The sequence below is a fragment of the Cydia splendana genome, chromosome 5, assembly GCF_910591565.1.
Source record: "Cydia splendana chromosome 5, ilCydSple1.2, whole genome shotgun sequence".
Taxonomy (NCBI): domain Eukaryota; kingdom Metazoa; phylum Arthropoda; class Insecta; order Lepidoptera; family Tortricidae; genus Cydia; species Cydia splendana.
The window spans coordinates 24,441,412-24,458,272 of record NC_085964.1 but is presented as its reverse complement, the minus strand read 5'-3'; the positions used below and the strand labels follow the sequence as shown (position 1 = coordinate 24,458,272).

Sequence of the window (16,861 nt, the reverse complement as noted above, 5' to 3'; positions counted from 1 at the left end):
AGGCAGCAAATTTTCAAATTATCACCTATCTTAACACCCAATCTAAAATCAACCTTAACCCTGTATGCTTAAGGCTTAAGTTCCAGTGTTTCAGTGCTGGCGTAGGGCCAAGTGTGTTTTGGACACTACATTCAGCTCGGGCCATTGCTCGGGATTATAATGAAGTTATTGCGTTTTAGTGTTCCGGTTTCTTTTGTCTCGTGGTTCATTTGTTTTGCTCGGATTTGGTTTGCTTAAGTGGGATAGGGAAATGGGGCAAGATGATTGAGGCTATTTGAATGAATGGGATATGCAGAATTTTTAGATTTTCTTTTGTAATACTTCCTTATTTATAAGTCGATTAAAATTAAACGAAATTTTAAGCTGAAGAGGAGATTTCTTTTTAACGATCCAAATTTTAATTATTTTACGGTATAACTAACTTATTATTACTCACTCGTGAGTTATGTTTCAGTGGTGAATTAGACTGTTAAATAATTGTAATATTCGTAGTTTCAATTTGAACTACTTATTCAAATCTTTGATTAGCCTAGCCGAACCCAGTCCTAGGCAAAACTAACAATTGCAAACATAAATTCAATATTTACTGTAATAATGTCAGTAAAACAGTTACCATAAACTAATGTTTATTACCATCCCCTGTTAGGCAAGACTGCGATTGTGGTTCCCTTAAATTAATATCCACAGCTGGTCGCGTAAACTTGAGATTCTAGATAATTACTAAGCTAACATTAAATACGCAAATCGAGAGCAAACAATCGAGTGTTTACTGCCGTATAATATTAGACGGCTTCAAATAGAATCAATACACAGATCATAGTCTAAACTCTGAAGCCAAACCAGGAAAGTTATAAAATACAAACATTATTTATTAAATAAACGACCTACGGTTTCTACAGGTTGTTTTTCTTAAATATGGAGAAATATGAGACTTTATTTAAGACTATCATCCTCGCAGAATGTAATTATCTAATAATGGGCCATTATTCAGACTTTTGACCTATCTTCCTCGCGTTATCCCGGCATTTTGCCACGGCTCATGGGAGCCTGGGGTCCGCTTGGCAACTAATCCCGAGAATTGGCGTAGGCACTAGTTTTTACGAAAGCGACTGCCATCTGACCTTCCAACCCAGAGAGTAAACTAGGCCTCGGGATTAGTCCGGTTTCTTCACGATGTTTTCCTTCACCGAAAAGCAACTAGTAAATATCAAATGATATTTCGTACATAAGTTCCGAAAAACTCATTACTTATACATTTTGTACGTACAACGTTACAACTTAAGTAAAATAACTAATAACGTCGACTCCATATAAAAAACGTCTCAAAAACGTAATAAACTTGGTCGTCTAATTAAATTCCTACTTCAATAAATTTAAAGTGCCTTCTTAATATAGCTTGTAATTCAGAAAACCAATAAGTCTGAACGAGTTTCATATTTTCCCAGCAACCAGGCAACGGGCCGGCAATGAGTCTTTACAATTTTATTTTCTAGGACTGATGACATTGCTGGCTTGGCTGGATTCTGGAGTAGAAAATCTTTTAAAGTACATACCTACAGCTTTAGAAGATAATTATGTTGCAAAAGATGTAAAAGATATAAGGATTCAAGTAATGAAAAATTTTATGAGATGATGAAACAATTTTTGTTACTTTTATCGAATAGAAATATGTAGTAGTAAGGTAACTTTGGGGCTATAATATTGTAGCCATAAAACAAATATATCTATCAATTATTGTTTTGTTTAATTTCTTGGTTATGCATAACATTTTACGAAACAATAATTTTAATCAAAATATCTCTAAGTTAAGTACACCTTATTAAACAAAGCCCCCCGCCGCGTCTGCTTGTTTGTGTGTTTTGTTTGTATGTTCTCGATAAACTCAATAACTAAGTACTAAACGGATTTTCATGCGGTTTTCACCTATCAATAAAGTGATTATTGAGGAAGGTTTAGTGTATAATTTGTTAACCCGTGCGAAGCCGGGACGGGTCGCTAGTAAACGATAAACTAAGCGTTGATTGTCCAGACAGCATCAGTCGTAGCGGATAAAACAATGCTTCAAAATTATCTGCCATTCTGGCATTCTTATCCACACACAGATATTTTTCAAATCTCAATTTACTAATAAGGTTTTCTCTGCCTTGTTGACTATTTGAGCTAATTTCTCATCATTAATATTGTCAGCTGCTCAAACTGCCGGTGCGACGCTAAGCCAACAAGTAATAGCCAGATTACCTTAATGACCTATTAGGATAGTCTAATATTAATGGCATATAAAATGAGAATAAGCAATAAGTTAATAGGTTTTGTTTATTTTCTCTAAGTAAGGAAAACTTAGAGAAAATAAGCAAAATATTTGAATAAAATTGATCTAGCAAAGTTCATTTCATAAATTTATTAAAAAAACTATAAAAACAAGAAGACCTTAGAAAAAGATTGACTTTAATTTCTGTTTCAAAGTCGGGTAAAATATAACATACTTAATGATGTAATAAAAGCCACCCTTACATCAGTCATAAACATTGATTTGGACTACAACCAATGGTCCCAAGCCTCCCTTCCTATTAGACACGGAGGTATTGGGATCCGCAAAATTTCGATTATATCTCTTCCCGCATTTCTTTCATTAATCCACAGCACTCAAAATTTAGTTGCCAAAATTCTAAAAAACCCTCCTGATCTCAAAATTTCTTTTGCCACAGATGCCATAGATTTTTGGAGGGCGAGGGCGTCTCCTGGCTTGTTCCGAGTGGGAGTCGGGGGCGTGGTTACACGCTTTACCCTCCAAAAATCTAGGCACTCTTCTCAGCAATGACACGTTTAGGCTTTCGACGGCACTGCGACTCGGAGCGGTCTGTGTTGCCCCGCACACATGTCACTGTGGTTCCACCGTCACTGGTAAGGGCCTGCATGGTCTGTCTTGCAGCAGAAGCGCGGGCCGCATCACACGCCACGCTAGCATTAACGACATTCTGCGCCGGGCCTTTACCAGTGCCGGAGCACCAGCCGTCCTAGAGCCCACAGGTCTGACCAGGGACGACGGCAAACGGCCCGACGGCATGACTCTTGTTCCCTGGAGGCTGGGCCGGCCCCTAGTCTGGGACGCCACGTGTGTCGACACTCTGGCGCAGTCCCACCTCCCAGGGACCTCGACCAAGGCCGGGACGGCCGCCGCAACGGCCGAGCACCTCAAACGGCGCAAATATGCAGCCATTGATTCTGGTTGCATGTTTGAGCCGTTTGGGGTGGAGACCCTCGGCCTTGGGGACCCGGAGCACATTCCATATTTAGGGAGCTAGCGAAGCGTCTCAATGATGCTACGGGTGACCAGAGGGCTGGGTACTTCCTTGCCCAGAGAATTGGCATTGCCATTCAGCGCGGCAATGCCACCAGCCTTCTGGGCACCCTACCATCCGGCGCAGAGCTAGCTCCCATTTTTTATTTGTAAATATCTGTATATAGTTGTTAGAGTTTAATTTTAGTTTTAATTTTAATATTTAGTTTAATTATTTTGTTTTATTCTTAAATTTTGAAAGTACATACTTAATATGTTTATAAGTTCACAGAAGTGATGTTTTTCTGAAATGTGTTTGTTTGAATCATGTCGTAAAAAATAACGTTTAGTTGGACACAAAGATAGCACGTGTAAAGGCTTATGTTGATATACATGTGTATTACTCGAGCAGACATCATCATAATACAATAATATCGTACATTACATGTTATTATTCAGAATTCCATTTGTGATAAACATTTAGGGTTTATTTTGTGACAAACAACAGGGGTTTACACGAGATAGGTATACATTTTATTCCACAGTACGATATTGTCACAAGGCACTTAATTTCCTCAAAAACAAATCACCGTTTCGGTCAAGACTCGAACTTGATACTTGGAATACCGGTCCAATCGTTCTTAACCAACTGAGCAACCGAAGCTTACCAGAAGCGTGCGAGTTTTTGATTCCTTTCTTTTGTTTACACCTTATGGTGCGCATAGCGACATCTACCGTAAAAATGGTTTATCTTAATCCTTTATCTTCCTTTAAATAAAAAAAAATCGCATTTAACGTATGTTTGATACGTTAGACATAACTTAAGGTAAATTCATCGTATGTTTCGGTTTTTGAACTAAAAACCCAATCCTTACGTGTGGTTACACGTAGGTGTAATAGTGGCATTAGCTAATTGTGATATACGACGTCAGTTAATGCTGCCGTTATGATTATGACTGGCATAATGAATAGATTACCGCCACAGATTATATAATACTACAGACAATACGCTTTCAAAAACGGATACATCTTCACTCAAAAGTACATATAGGAGCACGGTAGTGCCCCCGCCAAGACAAGCCAAGCGAAGCGTGGGGGTACCACCTATCTTTTCTAGAAGTGCTACGTCGTTTTTTTGTCAATTTTTTGTATCCTCGTAACTTGGGCTTGACGGTTTAGTCAGTGAGGTGACACTGATTCTTTCGGGCATTCTCGGCTTCGTTCGGCTACGAGCAATTTTTAGGGTTAGCGGTAGTGATAATTCCGCTACTCGATGCTAGATGTCGACTGCGAAAATAATAGTCGTTTTGGTATCAAAACTGATGTATGGAGTGAGCACTCTATGTATATTTTTTTCTATGCTCATGGTTAAACATTGCCCTGTTGATCTAATACAAGCCATTAATTTCTCTCGAGCTCTAACAAAAGGCGTTCTTGCAAATCACCTCCGCTCCGTACATTTTTTCGCATTTTTCACTCACTCCCGTTGCAATATTTATGGGATAAGTTAGGGAACTCGAGACTGTTGCAGATGTCTATTTATCCATTCTAAAAGGACTTAACTCCACTTAAATTTGTATAGACATCAGCTGTTCTGGAGTTGGTTGCACTGGTTCGTTGATATATTTCTAAAAGGACGTAAGTCTAGTTATAAATGTATGGACTTACGATGTTTTGGGGTTAGCAGTATGGCAGTCGATATGCAAAGTCCTGTTACGGTGCTGAGGATTGAATTTATTAGGTTAAAACTTAGTTAGCCCTGTAAAGTGAGTAGTGACTCTCAGAAATGAAATAAGTTTTTATAAAATTGTCTATTTAAGAGGACTAGTGGCTTCCCGCAAATTCATCTTCTCAGATATATGCCGTTAACTAGTATGCACCCTGCATTTTTAGGGTTCCGTACCCAAAAGGTAAAAAACGGTACCCTATTACTTAAGACTCCGCTCTCCGTCTGTCTGTCTGTTTGTCTATCTGTCTGTCACCAGGCTGTAACTCATGAACTGTGATTGATAGGCAGTTGAAATTTTCACACATGATGTATTTCTGTTGCCGCTATGCCGAGGGGAAACTAGGCCTTATTGGGATTAGTCCGGATTCCTCACGATGTTTTCCTTCACCAAAAAGCAACTGGTATATAATGATATATCAAATGATATTTCGTACATAAGTTCCGAAAAACTCATTGGTACGAGCCGGAATTTGAACCTGCGACCTCCGGAGATTGAAAGTCGCACGCTCTTACCGCTAGGCCACCAGCGCTCTATTTTCGGCACGCTGTATAAGCTATTCAAATATACGCTTTAAAATATTCACAAAATGCACGCTAACCAATTATAATTTCATGTTCGACTAACCATCACAATAGAACCTTGTCATGCCAACCTGCACTATATTGCGAAGTCAATTTGACCAAGTTCGATCAATATGTTAATATGACTAGGTACTATTCAAATCGGGTGGGTGTACAATACATGGAAAATTGAATTTATACGGCGCCTACTGGTAGGCGTTAAACGTACGCAAACATAAATTCGATTGTGTATCTTGACTTTACATATCAGTGACCAGAGAGCTCAGGATTATCACTTTACATACATTACATATGGTGTCAGGGCACCACTCTACTTTTAAGTAATAGTCAGACACTACAACAGAACTGTGGTCCAGAAGCTTAACACTTACCTAGGTAACAGTACATAGAAATGTTATTTTTAGTTTTAGGACCATAGATTTTATTTTGTTACTAGGTATTTAGATTAGATAAACTAACAATATATCAAATAGGCAATTTGAAAGATCTGGAGTAAATATATTTATATGACACTGTGCTATCTCATGCACCTATTTTAAATAAAACTTAAACCAAGATATTTAAGTTACTAGCCTTGGACAATAGTAGGGAGATTTTGACACTCTATCTATCAAGCAAAAGCTAGGCATTTTTTTAATTTATCAGTTCAAGTTTTCTTTATTATGTTTTTAATTATATTTTTTGACAAATAAACAGATATATGAAGCCAGTGGGCTGTCATATCCGGCGCCGGCAACCCGCTCTGAAGTGCAGTGTCGATGGCGTGTGAGCTCAATTTCTCATCGACGCGGCAAGAGCGGGCCGGGCCGGGGGCACAGTGGGGCACACTAGGTCCTATTAGCCAATTCTGCAATTGTCCTATTAGCCAATGCATTGTTTAATATTTATATTCATGAATATAATTATATTTGTATTTTATTGACAATCAAATAGATATATCTATCCGAATGTAAACTTACCAAAGCGCATTTTTGTACGATATAGACATAGCAGCAAATAAGCAGACGAATCGCCAGATGGTATTAACCTCTAGCCGCCCATACGTCAAACCTTGCCAAGCAAAATGAAATTTTATTTTGTAACCACGAAGTTCAAAATAAAACGGAACAAGAGACCTTTTTCTAGGTCTCTGGGCGGCTAGAGGTTAAGCAATTACCATCGCCCATGGACACCCATGGGCATGGATGGTGCGGTGCCCGATTCGAACTTTATGATACCTACGTCAAATATTACGACTAGATACGATATGGTAATCCATATGTCAGGGTCAAAAGTGACGTTTTTGTTTGAAGAAACGTCATTTTTGACACTGATAATATATCTAATTCATATCGTATCTAGTCGTAATATTTGACGTATCTTAAAGTTCGAATCGGGCCGCAAGGGCAAGTTTAAGTGCGTAGCCGGAATTTAAGATGGGCGTACGCTCTTCCCTTGAAGGTTTGAAGGTCGTATCGGTCAGGAAATATAGCAGACGATAGTTCATTTCATAGTTTGGTTGCTTGAAGCAGGAAATTTGATTTAACTTTGGCAAACCCTTTATCCCTACCTAAAACACTTCAATGTTTTATTTATTACTAAGACTTTGTACGTCCTCCAGCAGCTCAATCTACCGCAACATCAATCATCTCTCTAACTTAAATAAGGTCTTAGTGCAACCTAACCCTAATTGCTTATCATCGTCCTCTCTCGCACCCGCTCTAGACGTCTCCCGTCTCGCTCTCTCTCGGTAACCCACAAATCATATCCCGATCATAAATTAAGTGCATCCCGCTTATAAAATGGATTATTCATTGGGTGTAATTGTTCGTAGTCTGATGAGCTCATCGGGTTGGGTGCTTTTGTATTAGTAGCTACTTAGTAGATTTAGTAGATTTGTTGAGTATGTTGTAGTATTAGATAAGGTACTGTTCGGATTCAGATGACACCAACACTTCTGCAGTTTTGAAGTGCGACATTACTGTTGGCTGCATTGAAGAAGAAGAAGAAGAAGAAATACATTCATTTAACATCTGAGTATAAAAAATAACACACAACACAAATTATACACAATACACCAGCGGTTCTCAATCTTTTTTTTTTTGACGGAACCCTTTTGGAAAGCGAAATACTTGATGGAACCCTACAATAAAACAATAGTTTTTAGAAGTGTGTTTTTGCATAGTAAAATTTTTCGAGGCGACTAAAGCATAGTGTTCTAAATTCTTGCGGAACCCCTGCAGGGGTGTCGCGGAACCCTAGGGTTCCGCGGAACACACTTAGAGTATGGCTGCAATACACAAACTAGAAATGCCCAAAAGATCCCCGCAAAATCTGACGCAAATGTCTAAATCTCGGCAGAGACATCGATTTTGATTGATGTTTGTGGTAGTAATGCAGTCTGTGAGCATCCGAATGGTAAGGTTATACTAAAAATAACGTAGCATCTATACCTAGTTTGATATATAGTTACAAAACAACGGCATTTAAAAGCAAATTCTTCCCGGATTTGATTTTATCTAGCATGACGATCTAAAAAGACTCACTACTCAAACAACTTTCAAAACTGTATTTATTCAAATCTGGCATACGCCGTCACTTTCCTATTCACCCATAACTTTCCTGAAAAGATACTGCCTCAAATAGTCAACAAAATTGCCAACAAAAAAACTCTAAACCCCCCTTTCTCCCGCCGAACTTTTAATACTTCCGGAAGTTAAAATTACCCCCTCGCCGGGAAAATTATACTGATCTCCATTGTTCCATATTTTTCAGGGAATATTCTTTGTTATCTTTAATTCCTGAAGTTTGAAGATAAAGTATCTTTTAGAAAGTTGTGTATCAGGATGACTGTGGGAGTGTAAGTTAATCAAGTAGAGCAACAATGGGGGATTTAAAATTGCAGCGTTAATCAGAAACGCTGACGTAATCGCTGCTATCTATTAAAGGAAATATACTATACAAAGAGGCAGCTTCGCTAATGGATCTGGGGCATAGGCTCAAGAGCCCCGTGTATTATATGAAATGGTTACATTAGGCACTTACTGGGCCTAGGGAAGATGACATTATTATAAGAAACCCCAATAGAAACAATCTTATTTTTCGATCATTGATTATCATCATGGCTAGGCCCCCGGTTATATAATAATGTCTAATCCAAGACTCTTAGGTTTTGTTTTTGACTTTTTTCGTGCATTGTTTTAGCGTCGCGTCACTTCTGTGTATTGGGTTAGGTGTTTGGTTGAAATATTTTTTTCTCGGTCTTCCTCTTCTTCTCTTTCCTTCTATTTTTCTATGATGTTCTTAAGGAACAGTGGTGTCGTAGCAGATGTCCAATTAGTACTGCTTTTCTATTTTCTATTGTCTTTATTATATTTATTTTCTCTTCTATCCTATCGAGAACCCTAAAATTTGATATTTTTTCTATCCAACTAATCCCTTCCATTCTCCGCCAACGCCACATTTCGAAGTTTTCCAATCTTTCTCTATACCTATTTGTTATAGCATATAACATCGAAGATCCCAAGTGGCCTGAAAAATGTTGCTCAATCTAGATAGGCGAAGATACTTCCACTCCAATTAGGCTGAGAGCTTCTTGGTAGCCATAATAAATTGCCTACAAATCTCTCAATTTAACCGTAACCTCATCAGATCTTGATACCTGATGTTTCAAATGTAGGCTACGATAAGATTGATTGCAATGTCGGGAACTTTACATTCAAACTAAATCATCTAAGCTACATCTAAGCTATTTTGTTCAAGCACGGATTTTTATGACCTTGAGTGACGTCACAATTGTTTCGTATCCTTTTCTGCAGGAGAGTTGTTGTTTTTATGGGGAAACAGCACTTGCATATACTATAAGGACCCTACATAATTCTAGACAGAACGTCCAGTGTTAAATGTAAAGTCATTTAGCATGACTTGCTTTGTAGCCCAGAACTCCATTCGTCAAGCACGATTTCAAATATGCAGTCGCGCCGGACAACGCAAATCATGCTGAAAGTTAGCAATATTATAATAGCAACTTCTAGAAAATATTCTGAATTCTGTTTAATATTGTCAACCCGAAATGTCACTGTTAACAGCTGATAGATAATATCCATAATAGTTTGATAACCTGATTATAAAGTTGGAATTGGCCTCTGGACTTGGATCGGTATTGATTGCATTACAAGTTCCCTCGAGAAATTAAACTTCCAGTGGCATTTTTATGATGTCTCGTAACTCTATTACTGTTTACGACTTTTCGTCGAAAGTCTTATTTGAGCTTTTCCCAAAATTACTGTAATAACTTGTTTCTGAAACTCTTTTTACTTTTTTTTCTTTAGAACCTTTGACGTTACTTATATAAAATGAAGGTACCATCGCCCGCACTGGTAACTGTACATCGGTGGACCTTATGCCTTTTGTAATAAGGTCCATCGATGTACAGTTAGGAGTGTTGCTGTTTGTACTTACTGAATAAAATATCTCACTTTTTCCTTCAATTCTCACATTATTATGGACTTTTTTATAGATTTGTGACGCACAGAAAACAAAGTTTTGTATAAAGATATCGGCAATTTTTTTTTTATCGAAACAAGTAAGCATATTGACTTAAAAGCATACTTCCCTAAAAGCCGTCTATTTACTCTTGAAAAGGAAACTCCAAAAAAGAATTCCTAAAAAAGAAATTTGTAAAACGCTCACGTACTATTACTTAGAGTAGAAGTTTCAAACGGCCAAGGAATGTGGTAAATTGAATTGAACGAATACCTGAGGTGTCCGGACGTACGACATTGCCGGACGTTGAATTCTCACGATGGACCAAAAAAGGCTTCATGTTGGAAACGTGTACCGTAAAACCACATAACTATAGTCTGCTTGACACTATTCGTAGAACTGACTGGTAAAACCTATGCTGGCGCCATCTGTAACATACATTTACAGCCCCCAATAAAAATGACCTGAGAAATAATACAAATTGTTCAGGAAAAATGGTCTTTATTAAAACCTCTTTTCATCGAGTTCACAAATACCGACATTCTATTATGTACAGATTTATTCTAAAATCGATCTATTTACAGTACCACAGTAAGTATATTAATAGTAATTACTTATGAGTTCGAAAATTGGGATTGTACCTATATAGTTTCTGAGCATTACTAGAAAAAAAATATCTTTAACTTTCGTCCTTTCGGAATCAAACCTATTAAAATTAGTATTTTGATCCGGAATACCAGTGGCCTATTTTATAAAGCTACAAGTTACAATTTACAAGCGGAAGTCTCGTTCTAACACATAGGGTTAGAAAGAGACTTCCGCTTGTAAATTGTAACTTGTAGCTTTATAAAATAGGCCACAGTTTGTTACAAAACTTTAGATTTGTCACATTTTTATCCAAACACAAAACTGAGCATACTCGTTGAACATTTTCTTGAACAAAATTCAAGTATCAGAGAAAAATGGGAAAGTATTTTCTTGAGCAAAATTAATAGCTTTTCTAATACTCACAAAAAAGTTAAAGATACAATTTTTTATGTAAACACCATTTTAAGTAAACAATTTAACAATTCTACTAAAGAAATTGAAAGATAACAAGTAGGAGTAAACTCCGAACTAAAGTTCTGACTTTCTAACGATATTTAATAAAGTGTATAATATAATTCAACTAGGATTAAATTCGATATATCTTTAACTTAACAATAGATGTTCTATAAACCATTCAACGAAGGCGATCATCTAATTGTTTTATCAGCGTCTTGCTATTCACAGTGAGGCGATATAAACATCTAAAATTTTAAAGCTGTAAAAATAAAAGTGATGGTGAGTAAAGGAATAACTTTATCAACAATTTTGAAAAGAAGAAAAAAAATAACAGTAGCCTTCGTTGATTGGAGTATGAGGTTGTAACTGAGACTAAAACCGTACATTTGGTCAGAGGTAGAAGTGCTCCGCACATACGGACATATAACGTATATACACATACATACACATGCACGCAGCTCTCGCTCAACTGGCTCGAACATACCACAGTAAAATGATTGCAGAAGGTAAGCGAATGTTTCTAAAATTTTGCACGAAGTGTTCATCTTATATGGACACAACATAAAATGATTAAAAGATCAATATTCAATACCTCACTTATTTGTATTTTAATTATTTTTCTTTAATGTCAAACTGTCCTTAGCTTTTTTGAGAAGTATTAAATATCATACAGAAGAAGGCATAATATATGAGAGTTGGATTTAATGGTGATAAAATCCAACTTTTATAATAAGATGCAATGCATTACGCTTTATATTTTCTTCTGCAAGGTGACACAGGGCGAACTGTTATAATTTTTTTTTAAGTAGGTAGGTGTTCTTTTTATAAGCACCTCGTGGAAAATATGTTTTCTGCCGTATTGTACACATTTTTTAGGTTGAAGCAGCTACCTATAGATAGCTAAATCAAAAAATGCCCAACAATATTTAAAATCTTAATTATATTACAAAGTTTTCTCTGATAGGTTGATTAAACTAATCCAAATGGTACATCGTACACTGCATAAAATTTGCAAGGTAGATAAAAATGACAATATACATACAGACATTCTGAATGTCCAATTTTACCTAGGAAGTTAGTTATACAATGCATCCGTATTTTCACATTTTGACACTTGCTATGCTAACTTACGTACACATTCGCACATTTTATTATTGCGAGTAAAACAAAAATCATTTATGTAGGATTTTCTATTTACAACATGTTGAAAGACATCCTATTTATACAAATAATATTTAAAAAAACGTTGATTTGTATTCAACTGATGATGCGCATTAGAAAATTAGTGTGAGATTAATTACATTACGTTTAAAATACAACTTACAAGCTAAATTCTGACTGAGATTTAAGCCTGTCACATTATAACGCATATCGAATCATGTCACTCACCTGTCATCATAATTGTCATTAATTCGTAGTTTTTATTTATAGAAATTCCTATACCAAAATCGCAACTTTGTTGATTGATTAATATCCTAAATTAGAAAACACCATTTTGCCAATCGTCAACGCCATTCAAAAGCAAAGAAATAGGAATTACAGATCCACACGAAAATCATATGATTTATTTTCTTTTCGATTGACGTTAACGATTAACGACTGACGATTGACACGATTTTTTGTCGTGGTAGATTGGATCCTACTGTTCGTATTGGACTGTGCAGAGTAACGGACCGTCCACCTGCGCCCGCCGAGCAATATCAGCACACCGCTTCCATCTCACTTCACAATTTCATTTTCACCCTACACTTGGACACTTTTATCTCTTACTACCCTCACTCAAAATTAGGTTACGTCTGTCAAGGACTTTTAAAAGGAATTCATTTTTGCATTGGAATGTGGACTTAAAGTTGTGTTAGATAAGGTACATTTTAGAGGATCGTTATTTCGAAGTTTCGTGTCAGAGTTTGGGCAGCTCAAGCGATTATCTGGAATATTCATCAAAACTTTGCCTCTGTTATGTTTGTAGCTAAATCCTCCGTTTTAGAAGTGCTGTTTAACCGGCTGTGCACTGTAGGTTGGGTTATTTTACGCGTACTTATTTGAAAGTTTAACGTGATATTATTTTTCCTTAAGTTTCTAAACTTAAATTAAAATCGAGTCGAGGTGTTATTCAGGTCTAAATCTACGTATGGGCAAAAAGTCTGAATTGAACTTAAACATCGATGTAAATTAAATTTTGACCTCATTTTATCATTTCTCACAGGTGAATTTAACTATACGTTGGTGCCAGTGAGATGCCCTACAAGTAATAACAATCACAAAACAATAACAGATACCTACGAAAAAAATTTTAGTGCACATACCTACGCGTTGTTTTACTGTGATGAGGTGTAGGCAAAGGTTTTCTAAACAAATAAGATGTTTGTTTCTCCCATTTTATAAGTTTAAAAGCAAAATTGAAACTTGAAAAAAAAAAACTGGTTTGAGGAATTGTTTACTAAATTGACTTGTTATGTTTTTTATTTAAATTCCCCTATATTCAATTTTTTTTTGCTAGGTGTAATAAACATGTATAGAATCACTTATAATAATATGTAAGCTTGGTAAAAATAATGGTACTACGAGTAGGAATTAAATAGCCAAGAATACATAATTATACAATATATAAATAATATCATAAATTACTTGCCCAATCTATGTTATTCATCTAATTTAGTTTTAGTCCATTAAATGTCAGTATCGCATCTTCACACACACAGAGAGTTACACTATGATTTCTTAATGTGCACGTATTTCTATATTCCTTTAGATTTAACTTCTCACTTTTAAAAATTGTCCACAAATGTCTTTAAAGCCTAACTAGTCACTTGACTTCAAAATTTGGAATCGTTCTAAAAGTCTTCTGGTTTGAAATCTCCTGGAGTTTATGGTGGCACGGCGCTTGCACCCTCGAGGTACCTTCTGGATTCTTCTAGACTAAGATCTCCTGGATTTGGATGCATTTTTGCCAGCGTGGCGCTCGGATCCTGCAGAGATTCTACAGGGATCTTCTTAAATCCTTCCGTATCCTTCTAGTAAGTCTTTTAGTCTGAGATCTCCGGGATTTGGATGCTATTTTTGTCAGTATGGTAGCCGGGCTCTCCAGGGGCCCTCTGGATCATTCTGGATCTTTCTAGAATTCTTCTAGACTGAGATCTCCTGGATTTGGACGCGTTTTTTTGCCGGCGCGGTGCTCGGACGCTCCTTCAGTTCGGTTTCGCTGCTGCGCTGTTGGAATTTAAACATATGTTAATAACACAACATAATATTGCAACATAACATTATTGTATATTAAAGGAAAAATATTTTTATTCATTGGGAAAGCCAATACAAGGATTATTTCAAGTAGGTATAATTATTATTCTTTGCAATAGTTTATAAAAGCTTTGATGTCTAGAAAAATGTTTTATAAAAATAAACAAACAATAGTAGTCATAAAATAATATTCCACGACGACAGACAGGCCGTAAATCTGAACCATTCAATAAAGGTTTTACTACTTATGCAGCGATAAAAGTATTGACATGTTGGCATACATTCAATGTAGCCAACTGTTACTCTATGTAGAAAATTCTTATTTGCTTTGTAACTACGAAATTTTCAATGGAAGTCAGGTCATGATGTGGCATAAATTTGGACTTTTTCAGCCAATAATACGTACTATTACTACTGGGTATAAGCTTACTTTCATTATTCTAAAATAAAGGCTTGTTATTTAGTACCTACTTCACTAATATGGATCTAGTGCATAATTATTTTCCATCGTATTTTCACGGAAACGTACGAACGTGTCTCTCGCTATTTCAATCAGTCTCGGTACAAAAAGTACTGAGGTTGACTGAAGTAGCATGACGAATACGAACGTTTCCGAGAAAATACGATGAAAAACAATTATGCACTACATCAAACTGTACCTTTCAATAGTAAATTGTCTATTTGATAGGTTAAGTGCTCATAACAGTTTAACAAACACACTTGTCAAAGTTTTTGGACTTTAACACATAAAGACATACCTAATGTTAAACCTGATAACGCGAAACACTGACATTGCACAAACACAGGAAAAATAATGTACAAATGGCGGACTTAATGCCTAAAGGCATTCTCTACCAGTCAACCATTGGGTCAAACAGAGACAGATGTTGGTGCAGGTGATACATAATGTATAAAGATATTATTTTATTCTTATCTTAAGATTTAAAACCAAAATATTACTTTGATAATCCGCGAAAAGATAACGTGCTAGCCAATCAGTGCTAACCCGCTATAAGTACTTACTTGCGTATTTTTTACATGCAATTAATGTTCCCACCCTCCCACCATATTCATATTATTGTTTTTTTTTTCTTTCTAATTTTTTCTCTCTTTCAAGCGAATCCATTTTATTTTCATTGCTATTGTTGTAGAAAATCACTTGGCAGTGTAATGATATTACCTTGAGGGTGCTTTTCCTCGGGGACGGAGCGCTGGGGTCGCTGTTGAGGGACCCCGTGGCGGCGCGACTGCTGCAGCTTCCTATAAACAAAATAGGTATATAATATATAAATCATTTTCAATAAATCATGAATCATAACGCACAAACTATTGAAGAAATCTTGAAATTTTCCTCACTACCAATACCAATCTTTCTGAAATTAAACTCCTAAGGGCCACTTGCACCATTCACTAACCCGTGATTAACCGGTTAAACCTGGAGTTACCAAGGTTACCAGTACAATTTGACACTGGGTTAACCGGTTAGGAGGTAGGTATGGTCTGATTTATCACGTCATTTTATTTTTTCTGATAGAACGAAAGCCATTGGGTACTTTCCTCTACTTAAAATACATTATTTCACACCGTGCACGCAATAAAGCACCAGATAATTATTAGAAAAACTTAGATAGCACAGTTATTTTTAAACACAATAATTTATATTCAATAAATCGGTGTGAAATATGTAATATTATAATAAGTAGGTGAGTTGACCGTGACGTCATTACAAATGTTTTCATATAAATTCGATATTAGCAAAACGTTTTGACAGTTCTAACAAAAAAGCTGAGTTTACTAGTAGGAAAGTAGCCAATTTATAATAACTTAAAAAGTAAGCTATATTAAGACCAACTTTTCGAAATATAAATTGTGTTAATCACATTGGCCAGAACTGCCTGCATCATTGGTTCCCTGGCAGATCGAGCTCACAGACGAGTAGCTCGCAACCTAATTATCAAAACCACGTTATTTCAATTAATTTCGGTTTCGTTATTGCAAATAATTATAATTTCAGCGTTACCGAGTTACAAATTTATTAAAATTGATATTTAACAGGCGGCCTGATTCGAACTGTAAGATACCTACGTCAATAATTTGCTAAATATACGTTGTGGATCGCATCAGTGTCAAAAGTGACGTTTCTTCAAAAAAACCGGGCAAGTGCGAGTCGGACTCGCGCACGAAGGGTTCCGTACCATAATGCAAAAAAAAAACTAAAAAAAAGAAAAAAAAAAACGGTCACCCATCCAAGTACTGACCACTCCCGACGTTGCTTAACTTTGGTCAAAAATCACGTTTGTTGTATGGGAGCCCCATTTAAATCTTTATTTTATTCTGTTTTTAGTATTTGTTGTTATAGCGGCAACAGAAATACATCATCTGTGAAAATTTCAACTGTCTAGCTATCACGGTTCGTGAGATACAGCCTGGTGACAGACGGACGGACGGACGGACGGACGGACGGACGGACGGACAGCGAAGTCTTAGTAATAGGGTCCCGTTTTACCCTTTGGGTACGGAACCCTAAC

At 36.5% G+C, this 16,861-nt stretch overlaps 1 protein-coding gene and 1 long non-coding RNA gene across 2 annotated transcripts in view; both read right to left on the bottom strand.

The window, feature by feature from the left end:
- Positions 1-1,003: 1,003 nt before the first annotated feature.
- LOC134791044 (uncharacterized) overlaps positions 1,004-16,861 on the bottom strand; it is a 272,078-nt gene continuing 256,220 nt past the window's right edge. Inside the window, exon 2 of the long non-coding RNA XR_010144242.1 lies at positions 1,004-1,141. This is a non-coding gene — a long non-coding RNA (uncharacterized LOC134791044). The remainder of the gene's footprint in view (positions 1,142-16,861) is intronic.
- LOC134790919 (neuroligin-1-like) overlaps positions 13,733-16,861 on the bottom strand; it is a 294,263-nt gene continuing 291,134 nt past the window's right edge. Inside the window, exons 14-15 of the mRNA XM_063761926.1 lie at positions 15,514-15,593; positions 13,733-14,306 (exon numbers count right to left, since the gene is read on the bottom strand). Of these exons, the coding sequence (XP_063617996.1) occupies positions 14,223-14,306; positions 15,514-15,593 (164 nt within the window). The 3' untranslated portion in view covers positions 13,733-14,222. The remainder of the gene's footprint in view (positions 14,307-15,513; positions 15,594-16,861) is intronic.